Raw genomic sequence first — 24,804 nt, 5'->3', positions numbered from 1 at the left:
TCGCATGAAGTAACTTAATAAACTGAACTTGAATTTTTTTCAGCATATTTACAGTAATATGGCATGAAACTGGATGGTTTACATATCAGGAATGAAACGGGGTAGTTTTTGGGAGTGATGGGTCTGTACAATAATTCAATTCAACCCTCAAATATATAGCAGTAACTTGCTTTTAAAGCACTGGCAAATTCGCTGTGTACTATCATTTAAAGCACTGGCAAATTTGCTGTGTACTATCATTGTCAATGTCCAAATTATTGTAGCTGAGCATGGGATTCTGCACTTATTCTAAAGTTGATCTTTAGGCATGAAAGGAGTTCTCCATCCTCATCTTCTATATGCATGTCAAGTCGATATGCACCCTGACACCAAAGTTTAAGGCAACAACTTCAGTCAAATGTTTTTAGTGTCTAGCAGTAGCAAGAATTCCAACCTTCAAAAACATAACAGGGGAATGAAGAATGGAGGGAAATGCTAAATGGAAAAGCAGCCCCTTCATAGATGCAGAACAAAACATGTGATAAAGATAATAATACTTGTTGACCAGAGCATGCTGTAAAACAAGTAAAACCATAAACATGAAGCTTACTGTTGGAGTAAAGTCAGGTAGCCCTTCAGTATTTTTGAGAGAAAATTCTCCAGGAGAGATAGGACAGCTTGTCTTTGCACACAAATCATCCTTTTCTGTGTGAACTGGAACGCCCAAGAAGTAGACCTGAATAGTAACTGTGCCACCAGTAATGGTCTCACCTGAAAAGATCCAATGTGGTCAGTAATGGTAACAACACCTAACGAGCATTGAAAAGAAAGCCACTGCCTATATTGCTTGAAAGTTCCCAAAAGAAATTCAGAAAATGCTTATAAATTTATTCCCGACAATGCATATGTCAGATATCAAGCTGAAATCCCATTGATGTTTATCTCAATAGTAAGCTTTCAACTTAAATGGGACAACAAAAACCCTTCTCACATATTGTGTTTCAGGAGACAAAAGTCATTCCCAAAACTGCCATGCAGAATTAGTTTGGATGCAATCGTGGTTGGAGTCAGCAATTGGCTACGATACTGGTAAACAGCCTCTACATGACAGGGACCAACAGACCTTATGATTCTCATACATTCTCAGCCCATCTCCAACTTCTGTCTCTCATCTAGACTGCAAAGCCCCATTTTTTGAGTTTCAAGCAGACTATTATGTCCAATTTTTCAATATGGAATGATCGTGTGATAAAGAGATGCTTCATTGGAACTGACCATAGGGCCATGGACCATCTTTTGATGCTGTTAGTCCCATTTTAGCACCCATTGTCACCACATACATTGGTACCCCATCCAAGTGAGCCACTCAGCTGCCCCCCCCCCCCCCCCCCCAAACAAAAGAAAAAGAAAAAACCTAGAACTGCAGTGATCCCTAAGTTGTGTGTGGCTGATGTCAACAATCCTATATGTAAGTAGCCAACCTCATAAATTTAGTGGAAGACCCAAACAATGCAGAAAGTTTGTGTTCTTTGCAACGGATCTACTCCAAACAGCAAGCTGAGTGTGGTCTCCTCTTTGTAGAACCTCCAAAGTCCTCACATTGGCAATGATACTATGTGAGCGCACAACGGCAAAGAAAACATAAAACATGGAGAGAGAAGGGAAGAGAAAGATTGCAAGAAGAGAGGAGAATGGAAGAAGAAAATCTGCACTGAACTCTGAAAAAAAGCTGAATACAATGAGGACTAATCAGTCCCTACACATAGCCCAAGGCATCAATGAGGACACTGAATCAGGCTGATGACAGAAGGCAACACAAGAAGGCAAAGAAGAGTCCCTATACATCAAAGTGTGCTAAAACCTGCAAAGATGAATGACCAGCCAACTGAGAGAGCAGGCTATATACGGCCAAATAACCCCAAAACTGGCGGACTGCTGTGTAGGAGTGCCACAAATCTAGCAAACTGCATTAAAAAATGGAGAAACTGCTAGAAAAAACAGGTGTGGATATACCCCTCTAATCACTAAAAAAGAAATGCAGGGCTGGAAATAAACCTCAGCCAATGCAAACGTGCCTAAAACTGACTGAAAAAGAAATTCAATGTAACACATGCTCTAGAAAGAACTGCCTCCTCAATCAAAACACACAACAGACTGAATGTCAAAGCTCCTAATGTCCCTATATGACTCAAACTGAGGCTCACAAGCAGGAGATGACAATGCATGACAAACATAACGAATAATAGTTCTAACATGCTACATTACTAATAGCATGGCACATCAAGGGAATAATGATCAAAGCAGCATTCTTGGTGTCCTCACTTAAGAGGGCAAACTTGATGGCTCAAACTACCCATTGTGGAGTTTTATGGTCCACAACCTTCTTGGTGTGAAGGACTTCTGGGACTACATCACAGGTGCCTTGCAACAATCAAGAGGTCTAGCACCTCAAACACCTCAACGTAATGCTCAAAGACAGGTTGTTGGTGTCATTGCTACTGCTGCCCCTCCTCCCCCCCATGGAGAATCATAGGAATGGGACTTCAAGGATTCACGCACTTTCCTTGATTGCCTTGTCAGTGAAAAGGACAATTTTTCCGCACATTTGGTCTTGTAAGATCTCAAAATCAATATGGAACATACTTGAGTGCATGTTTGCAGCCTGCAATGAGGCTAGAATATCTCATCTCCATAGAGAGTTGGCAAATGTAAACATGGATGAGGGTGATAGCATAACGAATCATCTTACTCCTATACAGGATTTGCATAAGCAACTGTTCAATGTTGATGAGATTTTTCAAGATGTTGATTTGGTTAACATCACACTCAACTCTCTTCCAGAGTCATACCTAGGTTTGATGTTGTCATTTTTTTTTTTGGGGGGGGGGGGGGGGGTGTGGAGTTGGAAGGCCTCTTGTTGCAAGAGGAGGAGACTTGAAAGAATGTTGCATTGCATTCACGTGATGTGGCTATGCTTTCCAAGTTTAAAGGCAAAGACATAGTCAAGCAAAATGCAAAAAATCAACGAAAGGGTGATGTTGGACAGCCATCAAACAAGGTTGTTAAAGACTTGGATAAATCTAAAAAGAAGGAAAAATGCCATTATTGTAATAAGCCCAGTCACTATATTGATGAGTGTCAAAAGGAGAAAAAGAAAGACTCTGTTTGGCTTTCCAAGAGGTAGTAGTAAACAAATCAACAGATCATGATGCTTCAACCAACTTGGTAGAGGAGGATTATGCATTTCTCACATGCAATTATGATTCTTCTATGGTTGATTCAAAATTTAATGCTGCTAAAACGCATTAAGCATGGTATTTTGATAGTGGTGTATCAAAGCACATCACTTCCAAGAAGTGCTTGTTTACTTCTTTGCATTCAGCCCCTACTGGGAAGCGTGTCACATGTGCGAACAACAATAGTCACGATGTATGTAGCATTGAGACAATCACTATTACTACTGCAAATGGTTCTAATTTCATGCTTCTAGATATCTTGTTTGTGCTTGGCATTACAAAGAACTTGTTGTCTATCTCTGCTTTCAATAAGCATGACTTTCAAGTCATCTTTCACTAAGAAATGTTGAGCTCTCCTAAGAATGGATTGGAGAAGATGAGAGAAAAAACTGATTTTCTTCGAGAGAAAACCCTAAATTTTGTTTGCTGCTTGCTCCAACCTGAATTTAATGCAATTACCTACTCCTAGACACCTCCAAAATGTTGTCACTTGATCAGCAATGTTGTTGCAAGCCCTTGGAAGGAGATTCCTTGCTGTCCCCTGCCTATTGAGGCCCCCAGATAGCTATCTTCTATAACAAATTGTTGTTCTCTGATCAGAAAATGGACTACCGGCTCTCTCTCTCTCTCTCTCTCTCTCTCTCTCTCTCTCTCTCTCTCTCTCTCTCTCTCTGTGTGTGTGTGTGTGTGTGTGTGTGTGTGTGTGTGTGTATGTGTGTGTGTGTGTGTGTTGTAAATTGACTGAATGGCTAAGACCTTGCTGCCAAAAAATGTTTTCTCAATTTGCATGGGCACTTTTGCCAAGTGACAACATTCTAAACCCATTTTTCAACATTATCTAGCCATTTAATTAATTTTCAAAAAATTAATTTCAGCGCTTCTAAGCCTGCCTAAAATTAAATGTGCCCATCCATAATTAAATTGGCTAGGCTGTTTGCAGCCTGGTGCAGTCCCCAATCTCTGTTGACCCTTAGACTAGCATTAATTAATAAATTAATGCTAGTCCCTAGTGTAACCACCAACACTTATTGGCCACTTATTGGCCAAATAATTGTCCCAAGGTCAAAACTGACACCAATTGACCCCCAAAGCCCAGCTGGCATAACTTATCACAACTTTTGCCTTTGACACCCACTATATTCTCGAGGGCCAAGTGGCCTATTACTATGAAATGGGATACATGTTTCGTGCTTTTGAGACATATTTACTTAATCATGGCATTAAGCATCAAGCCACTCTTAAAATGACTCCTTAGAAAAATGGAGTTGCTAAAAGAAAGAATCGCACTCTTATGGAAATGATTAGTTGTACGTTGAAAAGCAAGGGCTACCTCATAAATTTTGGCTAGAAATAGTTGGGCCTTTCGAACAAACGAGAATGACCTTTCTCAACCCTCAAAACTACGTATGTGTGTGTGTGTGTGTGAGAGAGAGAGAGAGAAAGAGAGAGTCAATGCACGAGAGAGAATGAAGGAAAAACTCAAATTTCTCAGGAAATGCGATGGCATACATAGGATAGATATATGTACTTTGCACCCTTTGGCACCACACAAGGGTGGGTTCACACTGGTAAATGCGGTGTCCTCTTTCATCCCTAACACCTAGCACCGCGCAAGAGACCAATTGTGAAACAATCCAGAACCTACACATGTGATCAACTATTATCATTTTATGGCTTTTACAATCATTTTTTAGAGAATTTGAAAACTTAAATGTATACATCAAAGTAATTGATCTAAAAGATTTTGTTGGCATTGATTAATCAAATAAGTCCTCTTGAGATCTTCCAAGAGCGTGGTTTTAGCAAGATCTTGGTCTTGCAGTGGTACATCTGGTATTTCCCCTTTGGAGTACTTTGTACTAAGACTACCTCTTGAAACAAACTTTATGAAAGAGAACCTTTGGAAACTTTTGACTTTTGTTGCTCACAACTTCCATGGTTTCATCTTATTGAAAGTAATATTTACATCTTGAAGAGAGTTGATAGATGGATAATGCGAGTTGGAGTTGTCATGAGGACATATATTTTTCAAACCTCACTTTAACATGTGGATTAATTTTTAATCGCATGATTAAGTAAATGTTGCACATGTGAGGTGCAATTGTGGTTAGAGTAAATTTATGAGCCCACGACCCGAGAAAATCACGGGATGTCAAAGGCAAAAGTTGCTATAAGTTATGTTGCACAGGTACTTAGTGGTACTTGGTGTCAATTGTTGGCCTAAGTCATTCATTTGGCCATAAGTGTCCGTTGGTGACACTAAAGATGTGGCGTTTAATGGTACCTAACGTCGATCTAATAGTCAAAGATGGCACAGAGAGACTCGGGAGAGGAAGATGCCTAGCCAATTTAATTATTGGCCAATCTGATTATTTTTCTAGGTACCAAAATAATTATTATATTATTTTTTAGTAATTAAAGGCTGAAAATCAATAATTAATGATGGATAATGTTGGAAAAACCATTTGGAAAGGCTGCAACTTGGCAAACTTGCCCATACAAGCTGGAAAAAGGCTGAAAAATAGGAAAAACAAGATCATTCTTACTGTAGCAAATGTGAAAGAGTTGTGAGCAGCCATGGCCAACCTATTTTCAATCATTGCAACCAGCCACAAGTGAGTTTTCAAGAGCCGATTGCAGATTTGGACCCTCCACAACTAGGCGATTGCATCCAGGTATAAGGTGACAACCGATTTGGATGTCTCAACTGTAGGTGACAGCATTTAACGTTGTTGTGGCAAGGCAACAGCTGCAATTGACTGATTTTCAGTCATTCTTCGCAACAAAACTCTAAATTTTCTCTCTCTACAACTTTCTCTCTCATCTCCGAATCATTTCACAACCTTGCTCCAAAGATCTCAACATTTGGATCCTTGGAGCTTGAGAAATTGCAAATTTCTCTGCTGTAAACCCTAATTTATAGCAGAAATTAGGGTTTAGCAACAGCCACGAGAAGCGTGCCAAAAATTGGAAGCTCCAATACTTGGATTTTTCAAGGCTGAAGGTGAATTTCAACTAAATTCAGATGGAGGACTAGCCAACCATTGAATTTGGGGGATTTTCATCATCTATGAAGTGGGTGAAGGCCAATTAAGTGCCAGAATCAAGGAGCAAATCACGTTGAAGACTTACTGGTCACTTTGAAAAGCAAGGGGAGTTTGGATTGCTAAGGGGATCGAGAGAATCCCATTGTAAATCATCTTTTTCTTCAATAAAGCTAAAGAAATACTGAAAGGGGCGCCAATTTTGGAACCAATCGGGTGTGCATTTTCCAAGATCAGTAAGTAAATTTATATTTTTGGATTTGCATTTATTGTTTGCTGCTGTAATTAAGTTGTAATCACGGATTTACCACCTATCCACAGAAGGAAGGCTGGCTTCACATGGTTCCATTGCCAGGATACCATCAAATCCTTTGAATTGGTGGGCCCGTGGTACTTGATTGCAAGTTGGGACTATTGCATTATTGCTGAGATTATTCTCAATAGTCAATTACAGCAAGCATGTCTTCACTTGGTGATACAAGATCAAGTGGAGAGGATGCATCACTCCTTGGTCAATCACGTGGTGAATGGGGAAATGTAATGACTAATGTTAGGCATGGTTCTCAACATGGACAGCATGCTGAAAATGTGGAAAATGACCCAAATGTTGGCACTTCAATGCATAAAAAGGCTAATGACCAGAAAGGGGTTGAAGAATTTTATGATAGCTTCAAGGATCGAATGCGTACAGCAGTAAATCTTTTTCCTGAATTGGCAAAGGATCCCCAATTTACTCGATTCTTAAATGCCCCAAAGAAGGACAGAAAAGGCAAAGAGAATAAGACACCTTCTACAGCTTCGGGACAGCCACAAGAACCGAAGGAAATGCCTAAGCCTTCTTTAGAAGAGCCCAAAATGCCTAATGAGCACAAATTGTTGGTATCCGTAGGGCAACAAGTGCAAATGCATGGCCAACTTGGCAGTGCCAATCCATAGGAACATGGGCAGCAAGGAAATTATGCACATGCAAGCATGGGACAACAAGGATACTTTGGTAGTGGCACCATTTTTCATGCTATGGTTGGATAAGCGCCGCATACGGGAATGTATGGCACAAATCCCTATGGTATGCAGCAGCCAATGCATGGCTCACAACACCCAATGTTTCCGGGTAATGCAAGTGAAATGCCTAATCCCATATATAGCAATATATGCATGATGCCTGGGGCACAAAGCGGGCCATATGGATATGTATCGACACCCCCAAGGACTGTTGGAGCACAAGGATTTGGTGCTGGTCATGTAGGTGCTTCAAATAGTGCTGGTTTTTATACAAATACAGCCAATGCACCCTTTTTGCAGCAGCCTATTTATGATAACTTGACTCCCATAGGTCCGCCGAAGGACTATCATGAAGGTGGTGAAAGCGTGAAGTTTGAGCCTTTCAATGGTACACAAGATAGACTAAAAGCACTTGTTTTTATTCAGCAATTTCATGCAGCCTATTCAGGAGGCCACTTCACAGAGGCATCTAAGATACGCAAGACAGCCACATTTTTTAAGGGAAACACATTGCAATGGTGGTCTACACTTCTTATTCAAGGGAAGTAACCTACCACTTGGGTCTAGCTCAAGCAAATGTTTGCTTCAAATTGGTTGACAAGTACTAAAACCAACCTTCCTTCCGTGGATGGGTGGTAAATCCTTGATTACAACTTAATTACAACAACAAACAATAAATGCAAATCTGAAAATACAAATTTACCTACTGATCTTGGACATTGGACACCCTATTGGACCCAAAACTGGTGCTCCTTTCGGTATTTATTCAACTTAATTGAAGAAGAAGTTGATGTATCTCCCGATCCCCTTCGCAATCTAAACTCCCCTTGCTATCCAAAGTGACCAGCAAGTCTTCAATCTGATTTGCCCCTTGATTCGAGCACTTAATTAGCCTTCACCCACTTCATAGACAACGGAAATGCCCCAAATTCAAATGGCACGCTTCTCGAGGCTACTACTAAACCCTAATTTCTACTGCAAATTAGGGTTTACAACAGAGAAATTTGAAATTTCTCAACCTCTGGTGATCTCAATGCTGCAATCTTTGGAGCAAGGCTGTAGAAAGGCTAGGAGATGAGAGAGAATGCTGAGGAGAGAGAAAATTCAAACTTTCTTCGCCAAGAACTGAAGAAAATCTGTCCTGCTGCTGCCTTGTCTCAATAGCTTGTAGATGAAAAGAATTGAAGAAAATCAATCATTTACTATTGCTGCCCTGTCTCAACAGCCTGCAGATGCTATCACTTGCTGTTGATTGGTCTTCTCTTGCCCTTGGCTACCTCAGAAGATCCTCCAATGACTGCAAACCAAACCAGTAACATCTCCTCCCTCTCTCTTGCAAGCTGAATACACTAAAAATACCTCCCTTCAACCTCTAAAGACGTTTTTTAGTCTTGCATGGGCATTTTTGACAAGTGGCAACCTTCTCAAATGGCTTTTCCAGCATTAGCCATAATTAAATATTAATTTTCAGTCTTTAAATACTAAAAATTAATCTAATAATTATTTCAGTGCCCTGAAAAATAATCTGGTTGGCCAATAATTAAATTGGCTAGGCAACTTCCATTCCCGAATGTCTCTACACCATCTTTGACCATCAAATTGGCGTTAGGTATCATTAAACACCACTTCTCTAATGTCACCAACCGACACTTATGGCCAAATGAATGACCTAGGCCAACAATTGACACCAAATATCACCAAACCTGTGCAACATAACTTATAGCAACTTTTGCCTTTGACATCCCCTGATTTTCTCGGGTCTCCAGCTCGTAAATTTACTCTAATCCCAGTTGCATCTCACATGTGCAACATTTACTTAATCGTGTGATTAAAAATTAATCCACATGTTAAGTGAGATTTCAAAAATACATGTCCTTGTGACATCCCTTCACCTTGAAATCCTTGCAATTGTCCTTGATTGCACTACCAAATGCATCAAAAGCAAAGTACTACACTGAAATTTCCATAGGGCATCGTAATCAACACAACGTTGTGCACTGTTGTTCAACCATTCCATATGCCCAACATACGCTAAAAATTAGCATCCAACATAACATAACATAAAACTCACAAAGAATCTCAAAAAACATTGCCAGATTATCATGTTATAAGATCATTTCTCATGAGCTCAACTCATTTGGCAAAACCAAACCATGGTATAGCGAAAACTAAGTATAAACCATGGCTAAAACATCAATAGCATCATAACATATGCTGTTGTCCATGGAATTAGATGTAAACATCAATGGCATCATAACATCAATGACGCCATTGATATTTCAACCATGGTTTATGCTTGGTTTTCGCTATACTATGATTTAGTTTTGCCAGATAAGTTGAGCTCATGAGAAATGGACATGTCACATGATAATCTGACAATGTTTTTGAGATTCTTTGTGAGTCTTATGTTATGTTATGTTGGCTGGTAATTTTCAGCATATGTTGGGCATATGGAATGGTTGAACAACAGTGCACAATGTTGTGTTAACTATGATGCCCTGTGGAAATTCCAATGTAGTACTTTGCTTTTGATGCATTTGGCAATACAATCGAGGACGATTGCAAGGATTTCAAGGGGGAGGGCTGTCATGAGGACATATATTTTTGAAACCTCACTTAACATGTGGATTAATTTTTAATCACATAACTAAGTAAATGTTGCACATGTAAGGTACAACTAGGATTAGAGTAAATTTACGAGCCTGAGACCCAAGAAAATCACAAGATATCAAAGGCAAAAGTTGCTATAAGTTATGTTGCATAGATACTTGGTGGTATCTGGTATCAATTGTTGGCCTAGGTCATTCATTTGGCCATAAGTGTCAGTTGATGACACTATAGATGTGGCATTTAATGATACCTAACGCCGATCTAATGGTCAAAGATGGCTCAGAGAGACTTGGGAGTAGAAGATGCCTAGCCAATTTAATTATTGGTCAGTCTGATTATTTTTCCATATATCGAAATAATTATTAGATTAATTTTTAGTAATTGAAGAAAAGGAAAAACGAAATCATTCTTACTGTAGCAAATGTGGGAGAGGTGTGAGCAGCCATGGCCAACCTATTTTCAATCATTGCAACCAACCACAATTGAGTTTTGAGGAGGCAATTGCAGATTCGAGCCCTCCACAACTAGGCAATTGCATCCAGGTATAAGGTGACAACCGATTTGGATATCTCAGCTATAGACGACAGCACCTAATGTTGTTGTGGCAGGGCAACAACTGCAATTGACAAGTTTTCAGTCATTCTTCACAACAAAACTCTAAATTTTCTCTCTCTACAACTTTCTCTCATCTCCCAACCATTTCACAACCTTGCTCCAAAGATCTCAACATTTAGACCCTTGGCAGCTAAGAAATTGCAAATTTCTCTACTGTAAACCCTAATTTATAGCAAAAATTAGGATTTCGCAATAGCTTCAAAAAGCATCCCAAAAATTGGAAGCTTCAATACTTGGATTTTTCAAGGCTAAAGGTGAATTTCAGCTAAATTCACGTAGAGGACTAGCCAGCCATTGAATTTGGGGAATTTACATCATCTATGAAGTGGATGAAGGCCAATTAAGTGCCCGAATCAAGGGGCAAATCACATTGAAGACTTGCTGGTCACTTTGGACAGCAAGGGGAGTTTGGATTGCGAAGGGGATCGGGAAAATCCCATTGTAAGTCAACTTTTTCTTCAATAAAGCTAAAGAAATACTGAAAGAGACACCAATTTTGAGGCCAATCGGGTGTGCATTGTCCAAGATCAATAGGTAAATTTGTATTTTCAGATTTGCATTTATTGTTTGTTGCTGTAATTAAGTTGTAATCACGGATTTACCACCCATCCACGAAAGAAAGGCTGGTTTCAGGAGTAGTCAATTGTGACAATATTAAGGATAGTAGATTAAACATAGTTACCAAGAACGGGAAACGTGAACGGGAACGGGGGGGGATGCCCAAAGTTAGGAAACGAGAATGAAGGAAACGGCACACACACACACGCACACACACACATATATATATATATAGAGAGAGAGAGAGAGAATCAACACTAAGTCTTAGAATCTAAAGAGAGATATGATATCAACCATAATTCATAAAATTAGAGACATAATAATCAAGTTTCAACAATAATAAAGATTCAAAACATTGTAATCAACAATGGATTGTCGCATTCATGATTCAACATTATAATCAATAATGTTGCATAAGTCCAACAAGTGTGCATTGCAAAGACACAAAATATGCACTAAACTTTAAAGTCTAAAGATCCAAGTTACAAGAGCCCCAATTTCCAAGTCAATACTCTCATCCTCGCCATCACCATCACCATCACCATCACCATCATCATCATCATCATCATCGTCGTCATCTTTTTCCCAACGTATAAAAGAATCAGTCTTTGCAACTAATGTACGAGCTAGCAAGAGAAGATTGGAGCTCACATAAACTAGGTCATTCGTCTTCATTGTATCAAGACAATTTCTCTTCTTTGAGTGAATGTCATTGAATGAGCTCCATAGTTGCTCTAAACAAGAAGAGCTAATTGTTTGGCTAAGAATACGAATAGCCAAACTATCCAACTCTGGAGCTTCTCCCTCGTAGTCCTCCCACCATAAAGCAACCCTAATATTTGTCATGTCTTCTAGTGCATCCTCTGTATCAAACATCCCTAATGTTTGTCGATACACATAGAGCTGATTTTTAATTTTGCGTGGCATTTCATGGCTAGGATAAAGCCTTGCAAGCAATGTGTTCCAAGCCTTAATCACCTCAAGATCTCTTTCTTACATCTTTCCTTGAAACTCAGGATCAAGCACATATGCTGCAACATGCATAGGAGAGTCATACTCATTCCATCTGCTCATACCAATCTACATTTGGTTCCAAACTCTCCAACCTCTCAATCGTGCGATCCATACCTTCATAGATCTTTTCAATGCATGGATCCATGCCATTTGCAAGCCTCAACATGTGCATAATAGGATCAACCATTTGGTTGGTGCAATTCACTTCATCCCAAAAATCTCTATTAGAGACATGCATTACATAACACAACAGTAGCAGTGGCAGCCCCAGTCCAATTTTCATACTCATCACTAGCAAATAGCTCTCTAATTGCACCTTTGCAATAGTGCAATTGACCAAGTATAAGAAAGTTATATGCAAATCATGTATCCAAGTATTTGAGAAGTTCTTTGTCACTTCTCTTGCGAAACTCAGCATGCAAGTACTAATGATTACATATAAATATTATAATCTTGTTGCCTTTCACAACAAGAGATGCAATCCATGGCAAGTCCCCAATATCCTTCAACAAGTTATTCGAGCAATGCGCCATGCATGGACTAAAGGTGATATGTGGATACATTGCCATTAAAATGTTTCCTGCTGCCATGTTTGTAGGTTCACCATCTGCCACAAACTGCACTACATTTTCTGCCCCAACAGCCTGCACCGCCTCGCACCACTTGGATGCCAATACATCTGCACTCTTTCCAGTCTCTAAAGTATCATGACTACCAATGAAGTATACATCCCCACGAGAATATGCAACAACGCCATGTATGGACCTATGGCGTGTGTCACTCCATCCATCTCCTATCCATGTCACTCCGTTTCTTACCCACTGATTGAAAATATTTGTTGTTGCAATCTCTATGGCTGCTTTCTCCTTTTGAAGCAATGTAGTCCTAGTAGTTTCTAATGAAGGGGGCTTATATGTAGGTCCATACTCTGCAACCTTTGCCACCATATTTAAAAAATAAGTTGATCTGGCTGATTTGAATGCAATATGGTCATGGTAAAAAAAGCATGCCACTGTTGCGTCTGTTTCCTCTTTTTTCTTTGGTTCCCATGAAGCGTGCAATGAACTTTGTCTAACACCACGACTTGCTGCCACTGATGGCCCACGAGAAGGCTACATAGCCACTAGTCCTGGTGGTCTTCTGCATGAAGCACCATGCCCTACAAGCTTTGGAGTCCATGTTATTGAATCCACTGCTATATTTGGAGTTCTCCTAACATGTGAATTCCCCATAGAAGTGGCTATGCGGTCAAGTAACTCCTGCCTTTTCTCAATTGATACATTGGTGCAAAAACACACCTCTTTCCCCTCCTCATGTAGAAGATGGGCTCTCTCTTTATCAACCCCACTAGTGCAAGCATAAGAGCAAAGTTGGCATTTCCAGGGGCAAGCCCCTCCACCTCTCAATGGCACCCTTGCATCTACCTCATCCAACCATAACCAAGTAGTGCTTCGACTTCGTCCAGTTGTTGACGAAGTATCTGCTGAGGATGATGAAGATCCCATAGATGTCAATGCTGCCATCTACATAAAAGTGACAAATAATCGGTAAGTTCAATGAAATTGCAGAAATTTGCAGCCAAAATTTCAACATGCATGTGTTAAATGTTTGCTAAAAATGCCCGAACTTTGGTGCTACTTCAGCCTGCATTCCTTTTATTGAAAATGCCACAAATTTGGGGCATTCCAATCTGCATTCCCTTGATGAAAATGCCCCAAAATTTGGCATATTTTCAACTCCCAAATTTGGGGCAATGACTAATTCAAAATGCCACAAATTTGGGAATTCCAGCCTGCATTCCCTTGCTGAAAATGCCCCAAAATTTGGCGCATTTTCAGCTCCCAAATTTGGAGCAATGACTGATTTAGAATGCCCCAAATTTGGGGGCCCTTATAGATCTTGGGACGATGGATACCAATGCCCCAAATTTGGGGACATTGCAGCCAAATTTGGGCCCCAATCCTTGAGAAAGCCCCAAATTTTGGGACAACTGCCAACAATTGAAGTCTGATCCAAAATGCCCCAAATTTGGGGGAGACAATGATCCTTACCTAATCGTGGGCGGGAGTCAAGCCAAGAAGAGAGGCGGCCAAGCAGGCGAGAGAGGCAAGCGGGAGTAGGTAGACGAGGTAGGGAGGGCAGGCAGGAGCAAACAGGCGAGGCAAGCGGAGCAAGCGGGAGGGGCTAGAGCAAGCGGGAGGGGCGAGATGGGAGAGGCATGCAAGCGAGAGAGGCGGGAGTTGGGCATCTGAACAAGCGACGTTAGGCCAACGAGTCGCACCCGTTCAAACAATTTTTGTTTAAAAAAAGTCCACTGCTAGAACGGCCGTTCCAAACGGGGAACGAGCTAGAATGGGATAGGGAACGGGCTAGAACGTTCCGCTAGCGTTTCTTGGGCTCAGACCTCCCGGAACGCGTTAATCCGTTCCTATGTGCCAGAATGGGCATTCCCTATCTCTATGAGATTAAAGCTAACACGAAGCACATGGATGAGATAAGCTACTATGTGAACATGCTTGTAAGATTGAAAGAGGTGAAGTATTTAAGGCTGCATTAGGAATGTTATGATATGAAGTAAAATATTGGTGGAATGATATGAAAGGGAATTTGGAAATGATACATGTGACATTGCAATATAGACAACATGTTGGTTAGTTGGAGTTGTGAGGTTGATGGCGATGTCTTGGGCTGCATTCCGTGCATTGCTGGTGACATCGACTGGGTGATTGGGGTGATGCCAATATGATGGCTAATTATGGCGGGATGACAAGGCAATGATGCTGGAGGTGGGCACGGCAAGGTGTTGAGTTGATGCCCAACTTGACAGTGGCTGCCCTGGTTGTAGGCATTGGTTGATGACGGCAACCGTTTGGAGAACGAGAGTTGAGCTAACAATCCATTTAAGGAGTTCTATTGAGCGGCTCATAGATTTGATTGTTGTTGTCCCCAAGCTCAATGAAATAACAAAGCTAATCTACAAGTCTCCAACCAAAGATTCACAAGGATCCGTCAACTACAAGATCGCCAAGTAGTTGGGCCTTTTCAGCCCAACAAGAACGAGCTTCCTCAACCCTCACAATTGCATGAGAGAGAGAGAGAGAGAGAGAATCTACACAAGAGAACGAAGGAAAAATTAAATTTTCTCGTGAAATGTGACAGCATACATAGGGTAGATCTAGGTACTTTGCACCCTTTGGCACTACACAAGGGTGGACTCACACTAACAAATGTAGTGTTCTCTTTCACCCCTAACAAGAAGGCCTTCAGTGTGCAAATCATGTGTTGAAACGTGCACCCACTAAAGCATTGAAGACAATCACACCGTTCAAAGCTTGGCATGGCAAGCAACCCAAAGTTGACTACTTTTGGATTTTATGGATGTTTAGCCTATGCACATGTTTTGAAAGAGCTTCGTGGGAAGCTTGATGACTGTTACAAACTCTCCACCAAAGTAAATTGGATGCTCCTTTACCTCAACTCACTAGAAGGGTTGCTAGACATGCAGCACATGATACAAGGGGGGCACATTTTGCTAATATTACAAAAGCATATGATTGTCATGAGCATGTATTTGTGAGAGTGCGCAACGGAAGAACATGAACACAGAGGAGGAGGGAGAGACAGCAGAAAATGAAGGAAGAAAATCTGCACTAACTGTAATGAATGCTGAATACAAAACTGTGGACTGATCAGCCCCTGCATGCAGCCCGAAGCGTCAGTGAGGGCACCAGATCAGGCTGATGATGACGGCAGCACCGAAGACGGAGGAAGATGACGGAGTCGGAGTGTGCACCTGCCAAAGAAGGAGGGAAGATGATAATACAACTGACTGCCAAGTGGGAAATGGCTATAAATAGCCAAAAAACCCAAAAACTGGCCAACCTGAAATTTGAGGCCATAAATATGTCCGACCAGCATTTAATGCTGGTAAAAATGCCAGGAATGCTCAAAAAAATCCCGGAAAGGGTGGACAATGTCCGGCAGGTGAGGCAAGCTGAAGAATGCAGAAACTGCCCCGGGAAATGCACATAAAATCCCGACTGGAGGAGAAAATGCACTGAAATGCAATAAACTGAGTGCTCTAGAATGAGCTACCTCCTCCGTCAAAACAAGTGATAGACAAGTCAGAGCTCCTAAAGTCCTCATCTGACTCAGACTAAGGCTCACAGGCAAGAGATGACAAGGCATGACAAACATGACTGCTAACACCCCCTCTCAGATCCTCGATGTGGTAGAAGTCCAAGGGAGAAACGGATCCTGGGGTGGCAAGAGGAATGCCAAGGTTGATGAAGTCCGTCGATGTAGACTGCTGCTGAAGGAGCTCCTCATGATCCTGGGAATCCCCCTCTAAAACACTAGGGGCCAGGGAATCCACAGCCGCATCACTGAGATCGTCCCCCTTTGAAAGGGATGGGAGGTACGAGGGAACCACCCGAGGAGAGGGTGGGGGATGGGAAGGAACCGGTGGAATAGAAGGTGCACAAGCGGGAACGGGTGTAGCAATAGACTGCTGCGGAGGACCCTGCATCAAAGAAGGGGAATGGAGCCTATAAAGCCCGCTCTCCTGCCAACCTGTAGATAAGACACCTCCTGTAAAAGAATCCTCAATAACGACATGCTCGGTGAAGATCACTCGTGTGCCAAGCCTCGTAAGGCCATAAACTGAGAGGAGGGGAAGGCCCAAATCTGGAACATGTAGGGCCTGTGAAAAGGAGCTCGAAGGTCGGTCGGTAAACAAAGGCAATGTGCCAACACCACTAATAGGCACCAATAAAATGTCACCAACAGTGATTGAACCCTCTGATGGACGGAGATCCTGTAACAAATCTCCTCGGGGAGTCATATGACTCGAAGCACCACTGTCCACTAACCAAGGCTACGCAGAAGACACTGCAGCCACGGAAGAAGGATCCTCCTCCAAAGCATGAATATGAAGGAACAGACTCATGGGTAACAGCTGGTGTAGAGGTAGAAGAAGGCTCCGATGTAGATCCACCCTTCGCTCCCGGACGAAGGTGAGGGTACTTCTTCCAGCATTTCTCCTCGGGATGTGTCCCTTTCCCACAGTGTGGGCACTTCGGTCTCTCTGAATCTGAGTCAGAGCCTGAAGAACTGTCCTTCGTCTTAGCCTTTGACTTCTTCTGCTTCTGTCCTCCCGAACTTGCAACAAAGGCTCTAGTGGAGTCGGATCCACTAGCACTGAGCTCTCTGAGTCGCTCGTCATGCTCCAAGACAAGCGGGGATAGCTCCTCCCATAGAAGCTTCTCACGGGTCCTCGATGTAAGAAGGCTGGTGTAGAAGACATCAAACCGAGGCGATGGCAGCTGAGTCAAAAGAATCATAGCCATGTCTTCAGAAGATATCGTCCGACCGAGGGATGCAAGCTCATCCCTCATATCCTGTAATCTGTTGATGTGGTCCTTCATGGAAGGACTATCATCAATAGCGAGCATCCGCAACTTCTTTTCGAGAGATATCCGGTGGGCAAACGTCTTCTATTGATAGAGAGACGCAAGCTTTCTCCACACGTCTGCTGCAGTCTTCAACCTGTGAACATGAACAAGGACAGAATCTTGCAAACTCAGAAAGAGGAAAGATCTGGCTCTAGAATTAAGCCGATCCCATAAGATTGCACGATCCATAGATGTCCCATCTGCGGGATCCATCTTAGGCCGGGGAATAGGAACAGAAACAAGCTCCCAAAGATCGAAGGAGTCCAAGATACACTCCACCTTGCAGGACCATAGAGAAAAATTGGAGCCATCCAACCGGTCCTCTTTGGGCAGCTGAGGAAGTACGGGTACCTGTACAGGGGGTACCAAAGGCTGCATCTTCGGCCCACTGGAAGGGGCTTGCCGAGATACATGAATAGAAGGGGGACGGGAAAGAGGAATAGACTCCAGACGACGGTCCTCGTGATAAAAATCACGCCTCCGTTCAGATGAGTGTTGAGACAAAAGCTCGTCATCTGAGTCATCAAAGCCTATAAACTGATGAGAAGACATCTTCCAATCTGCAAAACACCAAACACCAAAGAAAACTGTGCCGAAGCCGAAGTAGGACCAACAGTAGGGTCACCAACCACCAAAACACAGGCTGTGATAGCCTACAAACACCTGGAGCTGCAAAACGCAAGGGTATCTGATGAAGATCACCAGAACAGAAACCGAAAGCACCAAAACACAGCCTAGGAGTGGGTCGCCAGCAGGAGATGAACCACCAGGAGTGGAAACGACCACCAGATCTGCAAAACGCAGCCTGATGATGTGTCGCCCAGCTGAAGGAGGGGCTGCCTGATGGTAAACGCAAGCAGGAGGGGTCGTTTGATGAAGTGGCAGCCTCTGGAGGAGTCGTCTGCAGCAAACGCAAGAAGAATGGCCACCTGGAGGGGCCGCCTGGGCAGTTGGAGATGAGACAACAGCAGCAGAAGAGGGGTGAGGTATCTCTCCACAACGTTAGGTCCTCCGTGCTCTCAGTCAGGCGATGATACCATGTGAGAGTGCGCAACGGAAGAACACGAACACAGAGGAGGAGAGAGAGACAGCAGAAAATGAAGGAAGAAAATCTGCACTGACTGTAACGAATGCTGAATACAAAACTGTGGACTGATCAGCCCCTGCATGCAGCCCGAAGCGTCAGTGAGGGCACCAGATCAGGCTGATGATGACGGCAGCACCGAAGACGGAGGAAGATGACGGAGTCGGAGTGTGCACCTGCCAAAGAAGGAGGGAAGATGATAATACAACTGACTGCCAAGTGGGAAATGGCTATAAATAGCCAAAAAACCCAAAAACTGGCCAACCTGAAATTTGAGGCCATAAATATGTCCGACCAGCATTTAATGCTGGTAAAAATGCCAGGAATGCTCAGAAAAATCCCGGAAAGGGTGGACAATGTCCGGCAGGTGAGGCAAGCTGAAGAATGCAGAAACTGCCCCGGGAAATGCACATAAAATCCCGACTGGAGGAGAAAATGCACCGAAATGCAATAAACTGAGTGCTCTAGAATGAGCTACCTCCTCCGTCAAAACAAGTGATAGACAAGTTAGAGCTCCTAAAGTCCTCATCTGACTCGGACTGAGGCTCACAGGCAGGAGATGACAAGGCATGACAAACATGACTGCTAACAGTATTCATGAGCTCACTGTTGGATGGTGATGAGCCTACTTCCTTAGATGAGAAGCTCAGCAAGATATACATTGGATGCAAGCCATGCAGGCTGAGTTAGACTCCATTGCCACTAACTCTACATTGTGGATATACCACTTGGTAAAAAAGGCCATTGGCACAAAATGGGTTTTTAAACTCAAACAAGGTTGATAATACTATTGACTAGTACAAAGCACAATTGGTAGCAAAAGGCTATGTGCAAAAGAAGGGCATAGATTATGAGGAAACTTTTGCTCCTACATCCTGTATGAGTAGGGTGAGATGTGTGATTGCTATGGTTGGAAATTACATCAATTGGACATTAAGACAACATTCTTGAATGGGGATTTGCAAAAGGATGTTTATTTGTCACAACCTCCAAGGTTTGTGGTTAAAGGGAAAGAGCACATGGTATACAAGTTGCATAAGGCTCTTCATTGTCTCAAATCAGCTCCTCGTGCATGAACTAAAATTGATGCTTATTTGGCCACCAAAGGGTGTCTGAATGATCCCACTCTATAATTAACAATGAAAGGGGGGGCTTTCTGATTATCATTCTTTGTGAATGGCATACTACTCACTCGACTTACAGAGGAAAAATTTGGAAAAATTAAGGCTGAATTAGAAACATGCATTTGCTATGTCAGATATAGACCAATGTAGAAGAGATCAATTTGATGTATATTCCTACACAGGAGAATGTTGTAGACATTTTCACCAAAACACTTCCTCATGAGACATTTGAGGCTTTTCGACAATCCTTGAACTTGCTATCCTTTGGTGATTGATCTTCTTATACTTCTACCACACATTGGCACTGCAGGGGTCTTAGAATTTACCAATTCTATGGGCAACACCCAATATTTTAGTTAGTTGGTTTATAGTGTGAACACAACTACATTAATAAGTTGTCACCACTTCCAGAGTTAATTCTAGAGTTAAATTAACTCTAATGAGTTAGATAGGTCTAACTTACTATACTTTCATTCTATTATTCTAGCACTTGCATCTTTTGAGTGTAGAACTATTGCCCACTCTTACCCATTATTTTGTGTTTTCTCTCTCTCTCTCTCTCTCTCTCTCTCTCTCTCTCTCTCTCTCTCTCTCAATATCATCCATTCTCTCGAGATATGTCACCCTCAAAGATCTTATCCTTTGTCTTCAATGTGGGTGGGACTTTCTTCTCTCCTTCCACAACCTCCCAATACCTTCCTAATGGAATTGTGCACTGTGTTGTCATCATGGTAACCGCGAACGCAATTTGCTAGCACTAAAATGCAACATAGCTGAAACGCTTGAAACATTTCACTGAAACGCAAAAAGCCCTAAGTGAAATGGCTGGCTGAAACATGATTTTAAATGGACAAAACTGAAACGCAAAAAGCCCTAAGTGAAATGGCTGGCTGAAACATGATTTTAAATGGACAAAATAATAATAATAACTTTTCCTAATTTTTTAAAGGTTTTTAGACACTCTATATATAGTATTACACATCATTTGTTGATATATAAAAAATTAAAAAGTATAAATGTATAAGTTGTAACTCATCGTTTATATAGAAAACCATCTCATATATATTATTCAACCATTTCACTTGGCGTTTCGCTTGGGACTTTCCCAAAGGTGAAACATTTCGAGGTGAACCAGAACGTCTTGGGGTGAAATGTTTCACGGTTACCTTGGTTGTCACAACCATATTCCAAAAGTGGCAAAATCTCATATATATTATTCAACCATTTCACTTGGCGTTTCGCTTGGGACTTTCCCAAAGGTGAAACATTTCGAGGTGAACCAAAACGTCTTGGGGTGAAATGTTTCACGGTTACCTTGGTTGTCACAACCATATTCCAAAAGTGGCAAAATTTGTTACTATTTAATATTATACTCAGACACATAGCATCTTAAAAGATCTAAGAAAATAGCATGTACCTCTTCAAGTTGCCCATTTGTCTATGGATTAAAGAAAATAAGAACCTTAGAATCGTACTAATATTCTCAAAAATACCTCTCCAAAACAAACTTTTCATGCAAGGATCACTATCACTCACAATAGACTATGGCATGCCATGATATCTGAAGATGTTCTACATAGACAATCTTGCCATGTGATCCACAATTATCTTTTTTTTCCACTAGAAGGGAATAAGCCTATTTCCTAAACTTGCAAATGATGATTTGTATGCCATCATTTCTTATACATGTCTTAGGAAGATTAAAAACAAAATCCATGCCTATGTTGTCCCATGATCTATCATGATAGACAAGGGCTACTACAAACCGAGTGCCTTTTATTGATCAAACTTAACCTTTTAACATGCAATGCATGTGTACACAAAGTGATCCACATTACATCTCAAAGCTAGCCAATTAAAAAAGGTCTCAAAATATTTCATTCTAGCATCAATATCACAATGCCCTGTGGAGAAATGCCCTAACATATAAACTCAAACACGATCGTATAACAAAGCACAAACTAACAATAGAATATAGTTAGCATTAGGGTAACTCAAAGACAATGAGCATAGAGAATCATGAATCTGAATACAATACAATGCTCCTACAAGAAACACACTATGTAATGAATGAATACTGACTCCTAAACTCGAGAAACAAGGCAAAGAGTACAAACTAGAGAGTGCATCATACTCCTAATAGATCCCAAAACACAACAAGGAAACCTCCAAAGATGTCCTGCAATAGCAAATGCAGCTGTGTGTAGCTGGATCTGTGTTAAACAGACACAAGAGAAACAAAATCTACAAACACAACTACAGAAAGAGTCTCGCAATGAGGGTGACAGCAATAGAAGTGAAAACACAACCTCTAGGTGGTCAGACAGTGTCAGGCAGCAGCTCAACTATCAAAACGCAGCCTAGGGAAGAGCCAGTAACAGCAAATGATCACTCCAGTAGTGCAACAAACACAACCTCCAATGTGCCACTAGGCAATAAACACAACCTCTAAGGAATGGTGTACAACTAGCCACAGCTAGAAAAAGAAAATCAAAGTGCTATTGCAATAGCACAAAATCCTATGTTTCGTGCTCACACAAAACGCATTGAGGTTCACTACCATCATTCAAAGAATAATGTTATACGTGAAAGATTAACTTGATATATGTTCCTACACAAAAAAATGTTACTAACATTTTCACCAAAGCATTATCATGTGAGTAAGTTTGAGGCTTTTCAAAAGTCTTTAAACTTACTACCCTTTGGGTTATTGATCTTCTTGTACTTCATCACATTTGCATTGCAAGGGGTGTTAGAATTTCCCAATTTTGGGCAATGCTCAATGTAATTTGTGTGGTGTGGACACTTTAGTGTATGTATGGTGTGTACACCTAGTATCTCAAGACATTAAAGTAGTGACACTAGGCTCTAGAGTGAACAAACCTAACTCTAGTTAGTAGCTAGAAATATGGTTAGATCAATCTTAGACTTAAATATTAGTTATACTTTCATCTTTTCTTTTATGTTCAACAAGCAAGTACACTCTCATGCAGCTCACACAATCTACTTTTCACTGTCTACTCTCTTGTTTCTCTCTCCTCCAAAGTTGGCTACTTACACTCACACAATCCTCCTTGTATTCAACATTCTTTATGAGCTCAATGTGAATTTTCTTCTTCCGTTCTCTTCTTTCATTGCAATCCTTATTTTCTCTCTCCATGTTCATCTTGTCTTTTCCATTGTGCACTCTCACAAATTTATATATCAGTTTTAAGAATCCTGAAGTAGTTTAAAGAATACCAAAAGAAGTACTTGAGCCCGCCAAGTGTCATCATGTAGAGTGTTGAACAAGCATCTTGCAAGAAGTAAGAAATTGACCTCAATTTGAAAAATCCTAAAATAATCTAAGCAAATGCCAAAAGAAGCACTTGAGGCTTATAGCCTTTCAAGTTCCTAAAATAAGTGTGTCATTTCCCTCGAGTTCTCTAATCTCTTCTCAATTGTGCATTTTTTGAAGAATATTATCTTATATATTGCAAGATCCATCGACCTTAAGTACTCCTTCAAAGCACTTTGTTTCATGGGAATGCAAAAATACTATGAAAACAATAAATAATAGTAATCTTCAAAGGATCTAATCAAGTGACCCTATTACATAAAAGTATGAAAACTATATATACATAGCGACATCCATCTAAGAAGAATTTGAAACAAGCCTAAGAATCTAAGTCCTTGCTAGGTTTTTAGGATACTCAATCAGTAAAGAGGTATTGAAGGTTCATCATTAGTACAAAGATCTAAATTTCCTCGACTCCAATGCAATCTTTGACCTCCCATTAATAACCTCTTGTAGAAATGCCATGTGTCTCATTGTAATAACCTCCTCTAGAAATGCCACGTGTCTCATTGATCATGGACATCTCTATATCCCAAGGTGCTCACTCATCTTCACTCACCCTTCCTCCGTCTTTGTGCTCACTCATCTTCCCTCTCCCTTCCTCTGTCTATATTGCATGTGTGTGCATATGCACATGTGTGCGCTCACGCGCGCACACGCACACACATAAACTCTCCCTCCCTCCCTCAGCTTTTCCATCAAACAGTTTCCTACAATTTCCTCAGCCTTATTTCACAAGGCATCACGCCCTCAGCCTTATTTCACAGGGCATCACGCCATAAGATTGGATTCCCTCAATTTACCAGATCTCTCAACTTGTTGCTCTCTAAAAGCAGACTTACTCAATTGTACACTATTAAACAGCTTACCTGTAACTGCAGGAATCTCAAAAGTTGCAGGACTCCCCCGCACCACTGGGTCAGGGTTAACCTTCACATCCTTAACAGTCACTCTGTAATCCTCCATCGAGCCTGACAAAACAAAGAGACGGAGATCATAAGGTATGATTAAAAAGTGAAAGGAACCATCGAGGATGCGACAGCCACGGAAGTAAAACTCACTGCAAGGTTTCCAGGAACTCGTGGCATTCGCTGCCACGAAGAAGAGCGTGACTATCAAGGGTAGCAGCAAAGCACCTGCGAGTGATGTCCGATCCATTCTGACGCTGTTATAGAAAACCTGGCATACACAGTCGTTCTGTAAGGATCTGGAAGGACGGGATGGAAGCTTAGGCGACCATATCTGTTAACTTAGCAAGGAGGGCGGGCAGAAAATTGTGAAAGAGACGAACAACATGGTGCACGCACCACAGTGTGCTATGCCGTCTCGAGATGCTGCTAGGGTAGCGCAGAAGACGTACCTGAGACAGAGCTGCGCGTCTCTGCTTAAATAACGTGGTTTGCAGAGAGGACGCACGTTAACAACCAGGTTGCCCGAAAGGAACTAAAGCAATGAGACACTTTGGGCATTGTGACGGGTGAGTTATTTATTGTATTAAATAAACGAGTATTTACATCTCTATCTCTGCCCAAACCTTTAGCCGCTTTAAGCCAAGTGCCTGCACGCTAATTTAAACACATGAACTTTCTTCTTCCCCCGGGCCCGGTCCCGCCCGACTCAAGGAAAAACTTGGAACTTGGATTTGGACTCAACCACCCGACTCAAGGACTGAACTTCAATTTGCAGGCGGACTCATGGCTGAAAATCATTGCACCAAGCCTGACTACCTGCAATTCCTTTGCATGAAT

At 41.6% G+C, this 24,804-nt stretch overlaps 1 protein-coding gene across 2 annotated transcripts; it reads right to left on the bottom strand.

The window, feature by feature from the left end:
- On the bottom strand, positions 1-24,567 carry LOC148031212 (uncharacterized). Of its 2 annotated transcripts, none has more exons than XM_087685695.1 (5): positions 24,417-24,567; positions 24,118-24,235; positions 23,926-24,027; positions 590-750; positions 1-362 (listed from the first exon to the last, which is right to left on the bottom strand). In XM_087685695.1, the coding sequence occupies exons 2-5, from the start codon at positions 24,212-24,214 to the stop codon at positions 255-257; spliced, it is 468 nt and encodes a 155-aa protein (XP_087541821.1). In that variant the 5' UTR covers positions 24,215-24,235; positions 24,417-24,567; the 3' UTR covers positions 1-254. The 2 variants fall into 2 exon arrangements, with proteins under 2 accessions (XP_087541821.1, XP_087541822.1); XM_087685696.1 differs by having other exon boundaries at positions 24,364-24,481.
- Between the last annotated feature and the right edge of the window lie 237 nt (positions 24,568-24,804).

The sequence above is a fragment of the Lygodium microphyllum genome, chromosome 9, assembly GCF_053477565.2.
Source record: "Lygodium microphyllum isolate KBCC chromosome 9, Lygodium_microphyllum_v1.1.10, whole genome shotgun sequence".
Lineage (NCBI taxonomy): Eukaryota > Viridiplantae > Streptophyta > Polypodiopsida > Schizaeales > Lygodiaceae > Lygodium > Lygodium microphyllum.
Note: the sequence above shows the minus strand (reverse complement) of the source record. Positions and strands in the feature narration are given on the sequence as shown.